Source organism: Asparagus officinalis, chromosome 8, assembly GCF_001876935.1.
Source record: "Asparagus officinalis chromosome 8, Aspof.V1, whole genome shotgun sequence".
In the NCBI taxonomy this organism is placed as follows: Eukaryota; Viridiplantae; Streptophyta; class Magnoliopsida; order Asparagales; family Asparagaceae; genus Asparagus; species Asparagus officinalis.
In genome coordinates this window covers 128501481-128516349 of record NC_033801.1, presented here as the reverse complement: position 1 = coordinate 128516349, position 14869 = coordinate 128501481, and the positions used below count along the sequence as shown (strand labels likewise).

The 14869-nt window shown below is 35.4% G+C and overlaps 2 protein-coding genes across 4 annotated transcripts; both read left to right on the top strand.

Moving 5' to 3' along the window:
* LOC109822325 lies at positions 2412-4407 on the top strand. Of its 2 annotated transcripts, none has more exons than XM_020388508.1 (3): positions 2412-2611; positions 2731-2836; positions 3170-4407. In XM_020388508.1, exons 1-3 carry the CDS (start codon positions 2561-2563, stop codon positions 3313-3315), a joined length of 303 nt encoding a protein of 100 aa, XP_020244097.1. In that variant the 5' UTR covers positions 2412-2560; the 3' UTR covers positions 3316-4407. The 2 variants fall into 2 exon arrangements, with proteins under 2 accessions (XP_020244097.1, XP_020244098.1); XM_020388509.1 differs by having other exon boundaries at positions 2419-2593; positions 3170-4253.
* Positions 5720-13756, top strand: LOC109819651 (protein SLOW GREEN 1, chloroplastic-like). 2 transcript variants are annotated; one of them, XR_002241575.1, is made up of 3 exons: positions 5720-6758; positions 13094-13219; positions 13301-13756. XR_002241575.1 is itself a non-coding variant. In XM_020385449.1 (2 exons), the coding sequence occupies exon 1, from the start codon at positions 6134-6136 to the stop codon at positions 6713-6715; it is 582 nt and encodes a 193-aa protein (XP_020241038.1). In that variant the 5' UTR covers positions 5721-6133; the 3' UTR covers positions 6716-6758; positions 13301-13756. The 2 variants fall into 2 exon arrangements, 1 of the variants encoding a protein (XP_020241038.1); XM_020385449.1 differs by lacking the exon at positions 13094-13219 and having other exon boundaries at positions 5721-6758.

Genomic DNA, 14869 nt, shown 5'->3' with positions numbered 1-14869 from the left:
TATGGACTGAAACTACAGTTCAAAATAGTAATGGTTACCAACCTCGACTATTTAGAAGGTTAATTAATCAGATTACTAATTAGTCGGGTTTGACAATCTTGACTAATTAGAAAGAAATCTTCTAACATGGTTAAAACCGGGTCGATTTTTTGTGCATATGTTTGAAATGGGGCGATTCTAGTGAATAAAGTTACAAATGGGTCTTGTAGGCACTAAAAAATGCCAAGAAACAAGAGAGTGACGAAGCTTGTCATTGGTAACGAGGTTCGAACCTCGTCACTGAAGCTCATTCAAAAAACGAAGTTCGTCAGACAAAGGTCATCACAGACGAACATCGCCAAGCAACACCTCACCCCTTAGAAGACGAAGTTCGTCATTTGAGACGAAGTTCACTCAGAAACGAAGTTCGTCATTGAAGATGAAGTTCTCCTAGAGACGAGGCATGTGTTATAATATAATATAGTAAGCATGTTGATAATAACTATATATTAATTATATTTAATGTATTATGTTAGATGTTATATTAACACCTCAAACTCAAAACCAAAACACCACACTCAAAAACCCCTAGAAGATGTTTTGAAATAAATGATATGTTTTTGGTTTGAGAATGATTTAGCTAAAAAATATTATAGTTTCTAAACACATGTTGTTTTTTGGCCAAAACACAATAAAAATAAAAAAAACACTATGATATCCAAACAAAGCCTAACTACTATTACCTTTATATATCACAGATTGTAATGAAAGAGATCACATTAGCGATGTATCTATATGCGAATCTAACTTTTCAGCAAAAGAAGTATTAACATGAAGTTAACCAGTCAAAATATAATGTTTCTTATAAAACATTTTATTGTTTTTCTCTCATCGAAGGTGGTCTTGAATTGGAGACCCTTGTGCAGTTCTTGGATTCATCTTAAAGAGCTTATATAAAGGAGAAATTTTAAAATAGATCCATTTAAAATTTTATTCTCCACAATCGTCTCATTTGAAATTTATTTACAAAACCCGACTTAGTTTTGACCATGTCAGCAGCGTGGGTTGAAACTGAGCCGATTTTTAAAAAACGCTTTCTTTTTAATTAGTCGGGTTTGCCAATCTCGACTAATTAGACACTAGTTTAATTACAAAAGTTAGTACTAGGGGTTGAAACTACAGTTCAAAATAGTAATGGTTACCAATCCCGACTATTTAGAAGGTTAATTAATCAGATTACTAATTAGTCGGGTTTGACAATCTCGACTAATTAGAAAGAAATCTTCTAACATGGTTAAAACTGGGTCGATTTTTTGTGAATATGTTTGAAATGGGGCGATTCTAGTGAATAAAGTTACAAATGGGTCTTGTTGGCACTAAAAAATGCCAAGAAACAAGAGAGTGACGAAGCTCGTCATTGGTGACGAGGTTCGAACCTCGTCACTGAAGCTCATTCAAAAGACAAAGTTCGTCAGACAAAGGTCATCACAGACGAACATCGCCAAGCAGCGCCTCACCCCTCAGAAGACGAAGTTCGTCATTTGAGACGAAGTTCGCCCAGAAACGAAGTTCGTCATTGAAGACGAAGTTCTCCTATAGACGAGGCTCTCAATGCCTTATTCTTCAGTAGACGAAGCTCCTTCAGGAAACGAAGCTCGTCAGTGAAGACAAAGCTTTTGTAGTTCGTCAGAAGAAGTCCACGAGACTTGCTATGCAGCTGGACTCGACCATCAAAGACGAAGCTCACCATATAGCGAAGCTTATAAATAGCCGCAAGCAGCTATGAAGAAACCAACGGAGTTAGCTCAATCAGAAATCGGATTTTTGGCAGTGTTCGCGCTTAAGCTTGGAGAAGCTCTTTTGGAGATCCTAACCTCAGACTAACTTTCTCCTCGAATTGAAGCGATCTTGCTTCGATCGTCAACGAGAAGTAAGCTCGACGCGAGCATCGAGCGAGGCGTCTCATCGCCACACAGAACCACACGTTAAACAAAGGAGGAGCCAAATCAACATCCCCTCTTCCGTACTTAAAGAAAAAGCAATTATAAAGAAATTTTTACCGGGCGATAGAACCTCGTCAGTCAAGGGGATCAATCACAGGACCCTACATGCCTGTTTTAAAATTTTGTCCTCGTATATAAATTCTAATCCTTCAACTGTTGTTCATGTGATGGCTTTCTGTCATCAAGATTATAAACTAAATTATTGCGGGATCATCATACTGCTTCATACGGTTTAGTGAGGGCGGGGCCCACAGCTCACGTGAAGAGAGGTGGTGCCTGTCCCCACCAAAGAAGACCAGAGAGGAGCAGAAAGACAGGAGTTGGGTTCAGGATTTTAGAAGCAGGCCAAGGAAAAAAGGGCGTTCGGTACGTAGAAGCGTTTTAAAATCCCCCTCTATCACCTCCCACCCAATGATCCTTCACCTCCCACGTGATCACCCTGGCCCCCTCTCCCATCCCATCGCATCTCCTCCTACTTATTTAAGCTCCTTTATATATACGATCACCCTCCGCTTCACTTCAACTACTACTACTACACCTCTTGATCTCTCTCTTGGCTCTTAAATTAATCTTTTATCATGGGTGAATCCTCTGCTTCCTACATTAGAATGGTAAAGATAGCATCCTTAGTAAATACCCATAGCCCCCTTTTTTTTTAAAAATTTTATTTTGGGTGTATAAAATCCAACTTCAACTACTATAGCTTTTTGCATGTCATTAATAAAGTGCTTTTGTTTCATTCATGCAGGTGCAACACTTGATAGAGAAGTGCCTCCTTTTCCACATGAACAAGGAGGAGTGCATGGAAGCCCTTAACAAGCACGCCAACATCATGCCGGTCATCACTTCAACCGGTAATTATTTTTGTATAAATCTTCTCTTCAGACTTTGTGATCAAGCCTTGTTAATTAGCTAGAATCTCTCTTTTTTATTTTTCGAAAAAAAAATCGGAACGGTTTCATCCTCGACTACGAGAACAGGAAGCCCCCGAATCTCTGCATGGAAGAAGTTGCAGGAATAAAAACGGTAGTTCCTGCAGGAGACCGGATGAGGATCCGAGTCGCGCGCTAAATTACACAAAATGCATGAGTTGCTTATGTTATGTCATTGCGCATCCGAATTATTTTTTTCCTTCGATGATGTCTTTTGCGCGCGCGCGTCTAAATTTGTATTTTTTTTATGATCAGTTTGGACGGAACTGGTGAAGGAGAACAGGGAGTTCTTCGAGTCGTACGCAAGAGGCAGAGAGGAGCGAGCTTTGGAGATGGAGACGATGCAGAGGATCCAGAGGATGCTCCAAGAAACAGCGGCCAGAGATCCCGACGACGACTAACTCCTCACTCCCAAGAACTCAGGACTCAAAAACATCCGTCCTCCTCCAACCTGCGGCCAGGAGATCGCTAGCGGTCACTGGTCTCCCGTCTGTTAATGCTAGATTCCTAGTGGCAGGATCTCGTAAATAACTAGAATAAAAATTCATGCTTGTACAAAGCTGATGTCTCTGTTGATCGGGACCGGGGGCTGCGTTCTTTACTGTACACGTGGCAGCGTTGTATTCCTCGGTTAGCGACGGCTCGTGAGCCGTGACGCCTGTCGACTCGCGGGCCTTTGATGATGGCTCATGAACTATAAAGGCCATGGTGCAGGAGAGTTGCATGCATATATTGTACAAATAGAATGCATAATTTGAAGTGAGTGAAAGCAACATTCCATCGAGAAGAAACTTCTGGTTTTAGATAAAAATATTTTCACATGCCTCATTAGATCGTGATAATAGCAATTGATCACGTGAACAATGTTTGTCGAGTGCAGATTCCGTCAGAATTGGCGGTGGGATCACGCACGCAGCTCTAGCTAGCCCCGCTTGGTTTGGGTGTTGGGTAAAAATCCCTCGCTATCTAGCTCAAAATGCTCTGCACCGAGCGGGGTGTTCTGATAAGATATGCGCTCATGCTTATTTGCTTCTAAACATTCTCAAAACAAAGAAAATTTAAATACCATAGTGAAACGAAAAGAAAAAAAAGAAGTTTCTTTAAACATATTGTTGACAATGCAATTTTCTTCAAAAGTTCTTTTTAATGGGGGTAACTCTGTCAACTATGACTAGTCAAAAATAAAAATAAAAAACAACACAGAAGGAAGAGATAAATATCTTAGATAAATACAACACTTTCGAAAAGTAAACCGTATAATTTGTTAACGATTGTTAATAGAATTGAAGGAATTATTCAATAATTTTTGGAGTTAATTAGCACTTACATATCTAATATTTCACACTCTGCAAATATATTTTCTCATCATCTATTTTTTTGCAGCTCTACCCGGAAGTTTTTTAAGATTTGCACTTTAATACATTCTTTTTATGCAAACCTGAGAATATTCCCCAAAGATCCCATTGGACACACAAATGCTTTGATGCTCCGAAAATAAGAATTTTTATAATTTTTAAATGGATGTAAAATTAAAATTTTGGGCTGAAAATAACAAGGGTGCATTTGTCCTTTTCTTTTCAATTCCTATCCTATTATTTCTCTGTCCATAACCACTTCACCCACCTCCCTTGTTTCACGTTTACTAGGTGAATTGCACACGTGCAATGCACATGGTATACTTTTTAGATTTAGTTAAAATTGATAATTTAGTTTAGCCTAATTTGGAGCTTATATACATGTTTAAACAAACATATAATAGTGTAATTTTCAGATTTTTATTTTTCAATGTACAAAAGAATATAAATCAATACAATTTATTACACTTATTTCTAAATGAATATTTTCTCGTAAATGGGGTATCAAATTGTTAATGTTAGTATGTAGAAAGATCCTCTGACTTAGTTCTAAATCTTTTCAGTGAAAATATAAATAAAAGTATAATTTTACAGTCGACAGTTAATTTTTTATTCCTCTTTATAATGATAAGAAAGGAATTGACATATGCATGTTATGCATAATTTTATACAATATGATTAAAAGCAAGAACAATAATATCTATTTTAAACACAACTTTGCATTATAATACCAGTTTTTTGTCATAAATATGGAAGGAAAAATAGAAGAGAGAAATCTAATATGATAGAATACGGCTAAATTAGATTTTGTTAAAGATCAAGTGAGAAATTAGTTGAAGAAAACTAACCCTTCTCAAATATTAGTTTTATCCTTTTCTATGATGTTTTCAACTCCAAAACTACCCTCTAAGTTCAACCTATTTACAAATGTAGGTGTGGAAGGCCTATCAACCGCATAATCCCTTAAATTGTGGATTAGAGAGCTAGATTTTTGGCTTTTCTATTTACAGAAGATGCCATGGAGCACCGAAGCTGTTGGCTTTTTTTTTATAGAACTTCGTAACTCTTAATTTTTGTCAAACTTTCTTTTAGAACTCCTTTGGTTCTATTTTAAACCTATCTAAATTATTTTTATTAAATTAGAATTGAGATAGATTTTATAATAAAATTTTACTAAAAAAAATAAGCGTCAAAAGGTTTTTTACAATTAGCATGTGAGTGTCATGTAGAAATTTTCAGGAGAATACTATCATGTTTGCATACCAAAGGGTATTAATGTGCAAATTTAAAGAATTTGGGTCATAACTTACATAGGTTCTGCCATGAACAAGTGAAATGCATATTAGTGCTAAGAAGTAGACACTATGGGGTATTTAGGTACATATTAGCCTAATTTTGCGCTGGGGCCCAAAATCGGGCCCAACATTGGATAAAGTAATTTCTAACCGCTTCGGATCACTCTCTCTCCTCTCTCTTCAGGGTTTTAGTCGCCTCCTCCTCCTCCTCTCTCTCTAGGGTTTTGCGATGGATTCCCTCTGTAAATCCTCGTTCCATTCAAACCCTAGCCTCTCGCTCTCCGTCCTCCCATCTCGATCTTCCTTCCTCAAGCCCCAGTTCTCTCTTCCCCTAAAACCCTCCTCCTCCAAAACCCTAACCCTGATCACCACCCGCGCTTCACGAAACCCAAACCCTAACCCTAGCTCCAATCCAACCCAAACCCTAATCTCCACCGTCGTCAAGCCCGCCCTCATCGGCTCCCCCAACTGCTCCACAATCTGAAACCCTAATCGGCGAGCTCAACGAGCAAACCCTAGAATCCCGCCTCCAGTCCAACCCCGCCGATGTCACCTCCCTCCGATCCCTAATGGAGCTCAAAGTCAGATCCCGCAAGCTCCCTGAGGCCATCACCATTGCTGATCGACTGATCGAGCTCGAGCCCGGCGAAAATGACATTCCTATTCTCAAAGCCCACCTTCAGAGCTACAATGGAGAGACTGAGTCTGCAAAATTAGGGTTTGAAGAGATCCTATCCAAAAACCCTTATCTTGTTGAAGCTTATCATGGGCTTATTACGATGGTGTCACAATCGGGGGCTGATGGGGAATTGAATGAGATTTTGAAGAGGGTTGAGGATGCAATGGCAATGTGTAAGAAGGAGCAAAGGAAAGCGGAGTTGAAGGATTTTAAGCTGTTGATTGCTCAGGTTAGAGTGATAGAAGGGAAATATGCGGAGGCTTTGGAGATTTATGAAGAGTTGGTTAAGGAGGAACCGAGGGATTTTAGGCCGTATTTATGTCAAGGGATTATATATACTTTGATGAGGAAGAAGGATGAGGCGGCAAAACAGTTTGAAAAGTATAGGAAGCTTGTGCCAAAGGGGCATCCTTACGCTCAGTTCTTTGATAATAATATGGGCATGATGAAGGGGTTCTCAGCCATGGAGTAGAGTGGAAGAGTGGAGGTTTATTTTTAAGAATGAGAAATTTGAGGTAAGATTTGTTTGGCAATTTTTGTTTGATTGTAGATTGCTAAATTTTTGGGTCTTATATCTATATTTCGTATGAACTAGGTATTTATTTGGCAATTTGGTTGGTTAGTGAAACTTTTAGTTTATGTAAATAGGTCATGCCTTAATATCCCCTAAAATTTAGTGATTTTTTCCATAAGTGTTGAGTATGCTCTACGTTTATGATTGTTGAATTGTGCTTCACTATGGAAGTTGTGTTTATTTTTCTGCCTAATTGTTCAGTATGCTTTCTTTGGTGTCTTGGTTAGTAAAATATGATGCTCCATGAGGTGTATTTGAAAATTTGAATGATGATTGAGCTACCAACATAATCATGATAGGTTGGTATTGAAGCAAGCATAATAATGATAGGTTGTCATTGAAGTAATCTCCCAATAAATAGTTTCTTGAATCTCATTGTGAGATTTAGCTTAGAAATTCATAACTTGCTCATATCCAATGATGGCTAGCTAATCATGACTGCTTTGCTTTATTTTTCCATCTTAAATTTTTTAGTATTGGAATTATGTGAGGGTTAGTTTTTAAGAATCGTGGCAATGTGAGGTAGTCCTGACTTCCCTTAGATTTGTTTCAGTCTGGCTAGAAATGTTTGGGTATGTTTGTCCATTTGAACCATCTTAAATTTTTTTAAGCATTTGAGTTATGTGAGGGTTAAAGTTAAGTATCGTGGCAATGTGAGATGGTCCTGACTTCCCTTAGATTTATTTTAGTTTGGCCAGAAACTTTTGGATATGCTTCTCCATTTGAACTACAAACTATTGTTAGAAATTTGAACTGTGTATAGTTAATTGTCATTAGGTCAAAATAAATGAAAATAGATCGTGAGTTTCCCATGAAAATTGCAAAATGTTGAACTTCATACTTATTGTTAGTGGATCGAAAGAGATGAAAATGAAAGAAAGTTGTGGGTTATAACTCATAAAAATTGCAAATTTTGAAATATTCATTCTTAATTGTTATGAGGATGAAACAAATGAAAATTGACAAAAATCGTCTGTTTGAACTTGTGAACTCATGAATTTCAAAATACACATACTTAAATATCGTTGGATCAGGAATGAGGACTAAAATCAATGTTTTAACAAGCGGGCCTAGTTGCCTAGGCGCCCGCCTAGGTCATGGGAGTGCCTATAAGAGGGGCTTCTGCTTATACAGACTGCATTGCTTAGGTTAGTTATGATTTGTTCCGCTGTAGCCTCTATGTTCTCCACCGTCCGAACTTCTACGGGCTTCTCCACTAACAAACACCTCTAACTTTCCAAGAACCTCCATTACCATTTAAAGAAAGAAAGAAAAATCTGCTTAGGTGCTAGTCCGGCGCCTAGTGCTTTCTATAACATCAACATTTATTATCAATTGTTGTAAATAAAAAATAAAAAATAGAAAAACCACCTAGGCCCTGTTTAGACTCCTGCCTAGGTGCCTAGGCCGTATAGAGCATATGGCTTTTTGTATCCTTGACTAAAATCATAGATTACTATCCATGAACATCGTGAATTTTAAAATACGTATACTTAATTGCTACATGGTCAAAAGGAACGAATATGAAAAAATTGTGGATATAACCTATAAACGTAGCAAAATTTGAAGTACCCCTCGTTGCTATTGGGTCGAACAGAGTGGAAATTGATTTAAATTGTGTTATAGCTCATAAAAATCGTGAATTTTAAAATATGGTTTAGTTATCACTGGGTCAAAACGAATGAAAATGAGCAAATAATGTGGGTATTAACCCATGAAAATAGAAAATTTTGAAATACCCTTGTTTAATTTTCGTTTGATTGAAAAGAAAAAATGAAAATAGTTATAGGTCATGAAAATCAAGCAATTTTGAAGTATATGCATATTTGACTGCCATTAGGTGAAATGAATGAAAATGGACAATAATCATAGGTTAGTCTCTAAAATTGTGAATTTTAAAATACACATACTTAATTGCTATTGAGTAGAAAAACCTAATATGAATGAAATTTGTGAGTTATAGCCTATAAAATTGCGAATTTGTAACTAAACATACTTAATTGATGTTGATTCAAAATGAACCAAAATTAACAAAGTCGTGGCTTATAGTCCTTTAATATTCGTGAATTTTGAAGTACGCATACTTAATTGTCATAAGGTTGAAAGAAACGAAATTGAATAGAAATCATTGCTTAGCATATGGAAGTCATGAATTTTGAAGTACACATACTTGATTGTCATTTAGTAAAAAAAAGAAGAAAACAAAATTGATAACAACATGGGTTAGAGTACATTAACAAAAATCGATTTAACTCGTGGGCTATTCATGAAAATCATGAATTTGAAGTACACATACTTTATTGCCATTTGGTTGAAATGAACGAAAATGAAGAAAAATTGTGGGTTATATAGCCCATGAAAATCACGAATTTTGAACTACCCATTAATTGCCCTTGGATTGAAACACACGAAAATAGACAAATTTTAGGTTATAGCTCATGAAAATTGTAATATTTTGAAGTATATATACTTAATTTCATTGGCTAGAACTAGAAATGAATGGATGATGATTGGGGGTTATAACTCATGAAAATCGTAAATTTTGAGGCACACATAGTTAATTGTCATGGGTTAAATAGCCTATGAAAAGCGCGTGTATTGAAAGTAAGGATAACTAATTGTCATTGAATCAAGACATGAGTATAGACAAAAATTCGGTTAGTAAGCCAAGATCTAAGCTCTAAGATCTTTGTTGCTGATGATGGAAACTCCCTAAAAATGAATGCCGATCTCCAAAAGATTCCCCCGAACTCAGTTGAATTTTTCGCCATTTATATGGGTTTTAGGGGTGTAACCACCCCCTAAAATCTCTCCTTAATGGGGATGTAACCGACCACGTTTCGTGGAAAACGGTTTTGAAACCGTTCAATGGTTTAAGGGGTGTAATCGCCCTTTAAAATCTCTCCATAATGGGATGTAACCGACCCTATTAAGTGGAGATACGGTTTTGAAACCGTTCAGGTTCTGTTTGAACCAGTCAAACGTTAAAAGTGACGTTCTGGGCCTGAACTCTGCGTTTTAGACCTAAAACGTAGAGTTGGACATGTGCTTGAGGCTGAAAACGCCGTGTTCGCACAGCGTTGTGAATCTGAAACGCAGAAATGAACTTTGTGTTTTGGAATTTTAAAGAGATAGTTGACTTCTAATCTCTTTCATTAGGGCATTAGCAGAGATTGTCATTTTGTAATCTCCACCTTAGCTTCTTAAAATGTGGGAGTCATCAGATTGTAACTCATGCAGTTATCTGTGAAGACTACTGAATCAGAGTTTCCATCGATTATCGTGAAGATCGTCGAATTGTAACTTTCTCGATATACGTGAAAATCTTCTAATTGTAGCTTTCATTTGTTGATGTGAAAGTCATTTGTCTGTAACTTTCATTGTTGAATTGTTTATGAAAGTCGTCAAATTGTAACTTTCATTGTCGGTGTTTAATGGCGCTCAACAGTGATTTTTAGACAGCTTACAATACTTTATTGTCATATGCATACTTTATTGTCACTGGGTCAAAATGAATGAGAACAAAGAAACATTTTGGGTTATAGCCTACGAAAATCACGATTTATTGCACTACCAATACTTAACTGTTATTGGGTTGAAACACAAGAAAATAGACAAACGTTGTAAGTTATAGCTCCGACAAGTAGCAAGGTTTTGTAGTATGTTAATTTCCATTGGGTGGAAGTTACCATAAATGAACAAAATTCGTGGTTATAACCCATGAAAATTCTAAATTTTGAAACATGCATAATTAATTGTTATTGGGTTAAAACGAACAAAAATTGACAAATCTTGTGTCAGATAGCCCATGAAAGCCATGAATATTGAAGTACGTATAACTAATTGCCATTTGGTTGAAGCGAATGAAAATAGGCAAATCATGGATTATATAGCTCATAAATATTCGCGAAAATTTGAAGTATGCATGCTTAATTATTATTGGGTTAAAACAAACGAAAATGGATAAAAATTATGGCTTAGCTTGTAAAAATTGCAAGATATGAAGTATGTGTAGTTAATTTCCATTGGTGGGAACCAACAAAAATTTGTCAAAACTCGTGGGTTATAACCCATGAAAATTGTTAATATTAAAGTATGTGTAACTAACTATTATTAGGTCAAAACAAATAAAGATGGACCAATAATTGGCTAGCACATGAAAATTGTGAATTTTGAACTACACATAACTAATTGTCATCGGGTCGAAATGTACGAAAATTGAAAAAAATTTATGGGTTATAGCCTATGAAAAATTTGAATTTGGAATTCCTTAATAGTTAATTGACATTACGTCAAAATGAATGGAAATTAAAATGATCGAGAGTTATAACCTATGAAATTGCAAAGTTTTTAAGTACATATACTTAATTTGTCATTAGGTTGAAACATACAAAAATAAACAAAAATCATGGGTTATATAGTCCATTAAATCGTGAAGTTTGAAGTATGCATACTTAATTGTTATTGGGATGGAAAGAATGAAAATTGAATAAAATTATTGTGGATTATAACCAATGAAAATTGTGAATTTTGAAATACACATACTTAATTATCATTGAGTTGAAAAATGAAAATTGTAAACTTGATTAGAGTCCATGGAATCGTGAATTTTGAAATACTTGTACTTAAATATCATTGGATCAAAAGGAACGAAGATTAAAATCATAGATTATAACCCATTAAATTCATGAATATTAAGATATACATACTTAATTGCTAAAAATAAATAAAAATTGTGGGGTATAACCAAAAAAATAGCCAAATTTAAAGTATCCATACTAAATTGTCATTGCGTTAAAGTGAACTAAAATTGACTATAATTGTCGGTTATAGCCTGTGAAAATTGTGAATTTTGAAATATGTGTACTTAATTGTCACGGAGTCCGAACAATGAAAAATGAACAAAAATTGTGGGTCCATTGAGAATATCAAATTTTGAAATATTCATTAGTCGCCATAGATTATAAAGAAAGAGAATGGACAAAAAAGTTGGTTGTAGCTTGTAGGTCATGAAAATCGAGTAATTTTGGAGAATGAATTCTTAAATGTCAATAGGTAGGGAAAATACTGGACAATGATTGTGGGCTATAGCCCCTGAAAGACGTGAATTTCGAAATACACATAATTGATATTGCGTACAAAAAAAATGAAAATGGAAAACAAAGTGTGAGTTGTAGCCTATAAAATCCCGAAATTAGAACTACACAAACTTAATTGCTATTGATTCGAAATAAAGGAAAATTGACATAAATCATTGGTTATTGCCCATGAATAATCGCAAAAATTTGTAGTATGCATGCTTAATTGCAATTAAATTGAAACGGATGAAAATTGATAAAAATCGTGGCTCCTATCACGTAGTTTGAACTTTGAAGTATCAATATTTAATCGTCATTTAATTGACAGAAATAAAAATTGTTAAAAATCGTGGGCTGGCCCATTAAATTGCAAATTTTGAGATACACGTGCTTAATTGTCATTAGTTCGAAAAAAATGAATATTGACTAAAATCGGGGGGTTGCGGTCCACAAAAATTGTGAATTTTGAAATACATATGCTTTAAAGCTACTAGGCTGATATATACAAAAATGAAGAAAATTTGTGGATTATGGCTAATGGAAATCATGAATTTTGAACTACCGTGCTTAATTGTCCTTGGGTTGAAAAACAAAAAATGGACAAAAGTTGTAGGTTATCATAAATTTGGATTATGTATTTAATTTCCATTAGGTGGAAAACTGGACAAAAATCGTGAATTTTGAAAATCATAAATTTTGAAATGTGCATAATTAATCACCATTGGGTTAAAATGTATGAAAATGGTCAAAAAGTAGTGAGTTATGTATATGTAGCCCATGAAAATCGTGAATATTAAAGTATGTACAACAAATTGCTATTGGGATGAAAATGGACAAAACACATTCGTTATAGCCTTTGAAAACCATGAATTTTGAATTATGCATAGTTAGTTGTTATGGATCGATATATACAAAAATTAGCAAAAATCTTGAGTTAGCCCATGAACATCATGAATTTTGAATTACATATAGTTTACTTCTATTAGGATGGAACAAATGAAATTAACAAAAATCGTGTTATAGCCTATGAAAATTGTGAATTTTACAAATATGCATACTTATTTCATTGATTACATTTGGAGCCCACCTTTTTCATCTTCTCTCAATCCATTATTTATCGTCATTTAGAGCTGCATATCAAGGTTCTGGCCAATAAAGGGATTGAATTTTTTCCTTTTTAATTTCTTTTTTAATCTAGGAGATGCTCGTGGAAGTGCAATTCATCATCATCTTTTACTTCATAAAATCTGAACAGGTTCTTGTTTGTCAATATCTGTTTATTTTATGTTGCTCTACTGAAGAGGTTTCAGTAACTTGCAAATTGGTGAGTTTTCAGTTATTTTCAGGATAGCTTCTCCTTTTGTTTGTTAATCAACACATTGACTTGGTCTGTTTATAAATACAGCATCCTGCCTACCTACTCCAACTGGCTTTTGGGAAAATTTGGCCCATCTTCTTAATTCAGTCATAGCTGGGATCTGCTCACCCCCCAGCTCAGTGCTGAACAACAGAAAGCTTAGTTTGATGAGATCTACCCTATACAAGGGTGCTCGGTACTGGTATTTTCTGGTTGCAGGAATAAATTTTCATCATTTCATATCAAACTGATGAAGCCATGCATGGGGCCGAGCTTTTTATCTGGGAAGTGATACTTAATTTATCATCTTTTTTTTCCTCCCTCTTTGTAAGGTCAAGTAGCAAAATTTTATGAAGGTTTCTTGTTTAATGATATAATAGTCTTGGTTTCGCTCGCCATTTAATTCCCGAGTGTGAGCATTTATAGTTATGTAGTTGCCTTGTTTGGAATTAATTTTGCTGAACAAAAGAGCAAGTGACATGGATGCAGGAAGATCAAGGCTCATGCTACAAATTATAGCAGGGGGTGCACGCATTTGGGTTGAAATGGATTTCTAGTATTTTTCTGGAAGAAATGAGGACAAATGTTTGTTTGCATGGGAGCAGGAATCCTGGGTTTTAGCATGTGCGGCTTTTGGAAGCTTTAAAACCAATCATTGATCTTGCTGCTCGCCTTGTGCCTTGTAAAATGTTTTTTTTTAAAGTTTAGTTATGATAATTCAAAAAAGAATATGATCTTTTTCAATTTCTAATTATGAAAAGTCGTGAAACTGACTTGAAAGAAAGAGGGAAATGAAATGAGTTGGAAAGAGGGGGGGAAGTATATATCTGGATAGTTCAAAATTTAGTCAGCGGGAGAGAGAGCTGTACAGACGAGTACAAAAGAAAGCAATGGGATGGGTTAACTTGCACTTAAATGCCCAATAATTTCATAATCCGTGCACTTTAATGTTCTCTATTTTAAAACCGTGTGCTTAAATGTCCTAAAATACTAAAGTGTTGTTGTAGATAAAGACCCTTAAAGTTTTGAAATGTTGCAAGTTAGTGCCCTCTTGTTTACATAATGTTGTACGTTGGTGTCCTCTTATTTATACAATATTGCCTATAAATACTCTCACTTTGTAAATGGTCTCACTTAAATACTCCTAAAGTTTTTAGAGGTATTTTTTTCGCTTGGCTTTAAAATACGAAATACTTGTGCAGTTTTAGCCTATTAGATGGAGAAAACAAGCGACGACGGAATAAATTACTAGAAAGAGTAAATTAGGGGAAGAAATATAATATATGACTTGCACATAATTATAATTAAAACTTCAGTTAACTCCATCTAAAGAGAGAAAAATATTTTACCAGTTTGCTCCGATAGGATACTTTCTCAAGTCTAACGAGTTGAAAGTCACTTTCGAGCAGTTGGGCCCTAACCTACCCTGGAAGTGTCTTTGTATTTCAAACCATTTAAAAAAAAAAAAGAATCGGTTTCTTCCTCTCTGAATCCCATCGGTCGTCTACTTTGGTCAGTTTGACTTCCTCTCTTTTGTCTAAACTAAACCTATTAACTTAATCCCCAAATTTTGAAGAAGAAAATCCCGAGAGCAAAATTAGCTCTCTTTTCTCTGTA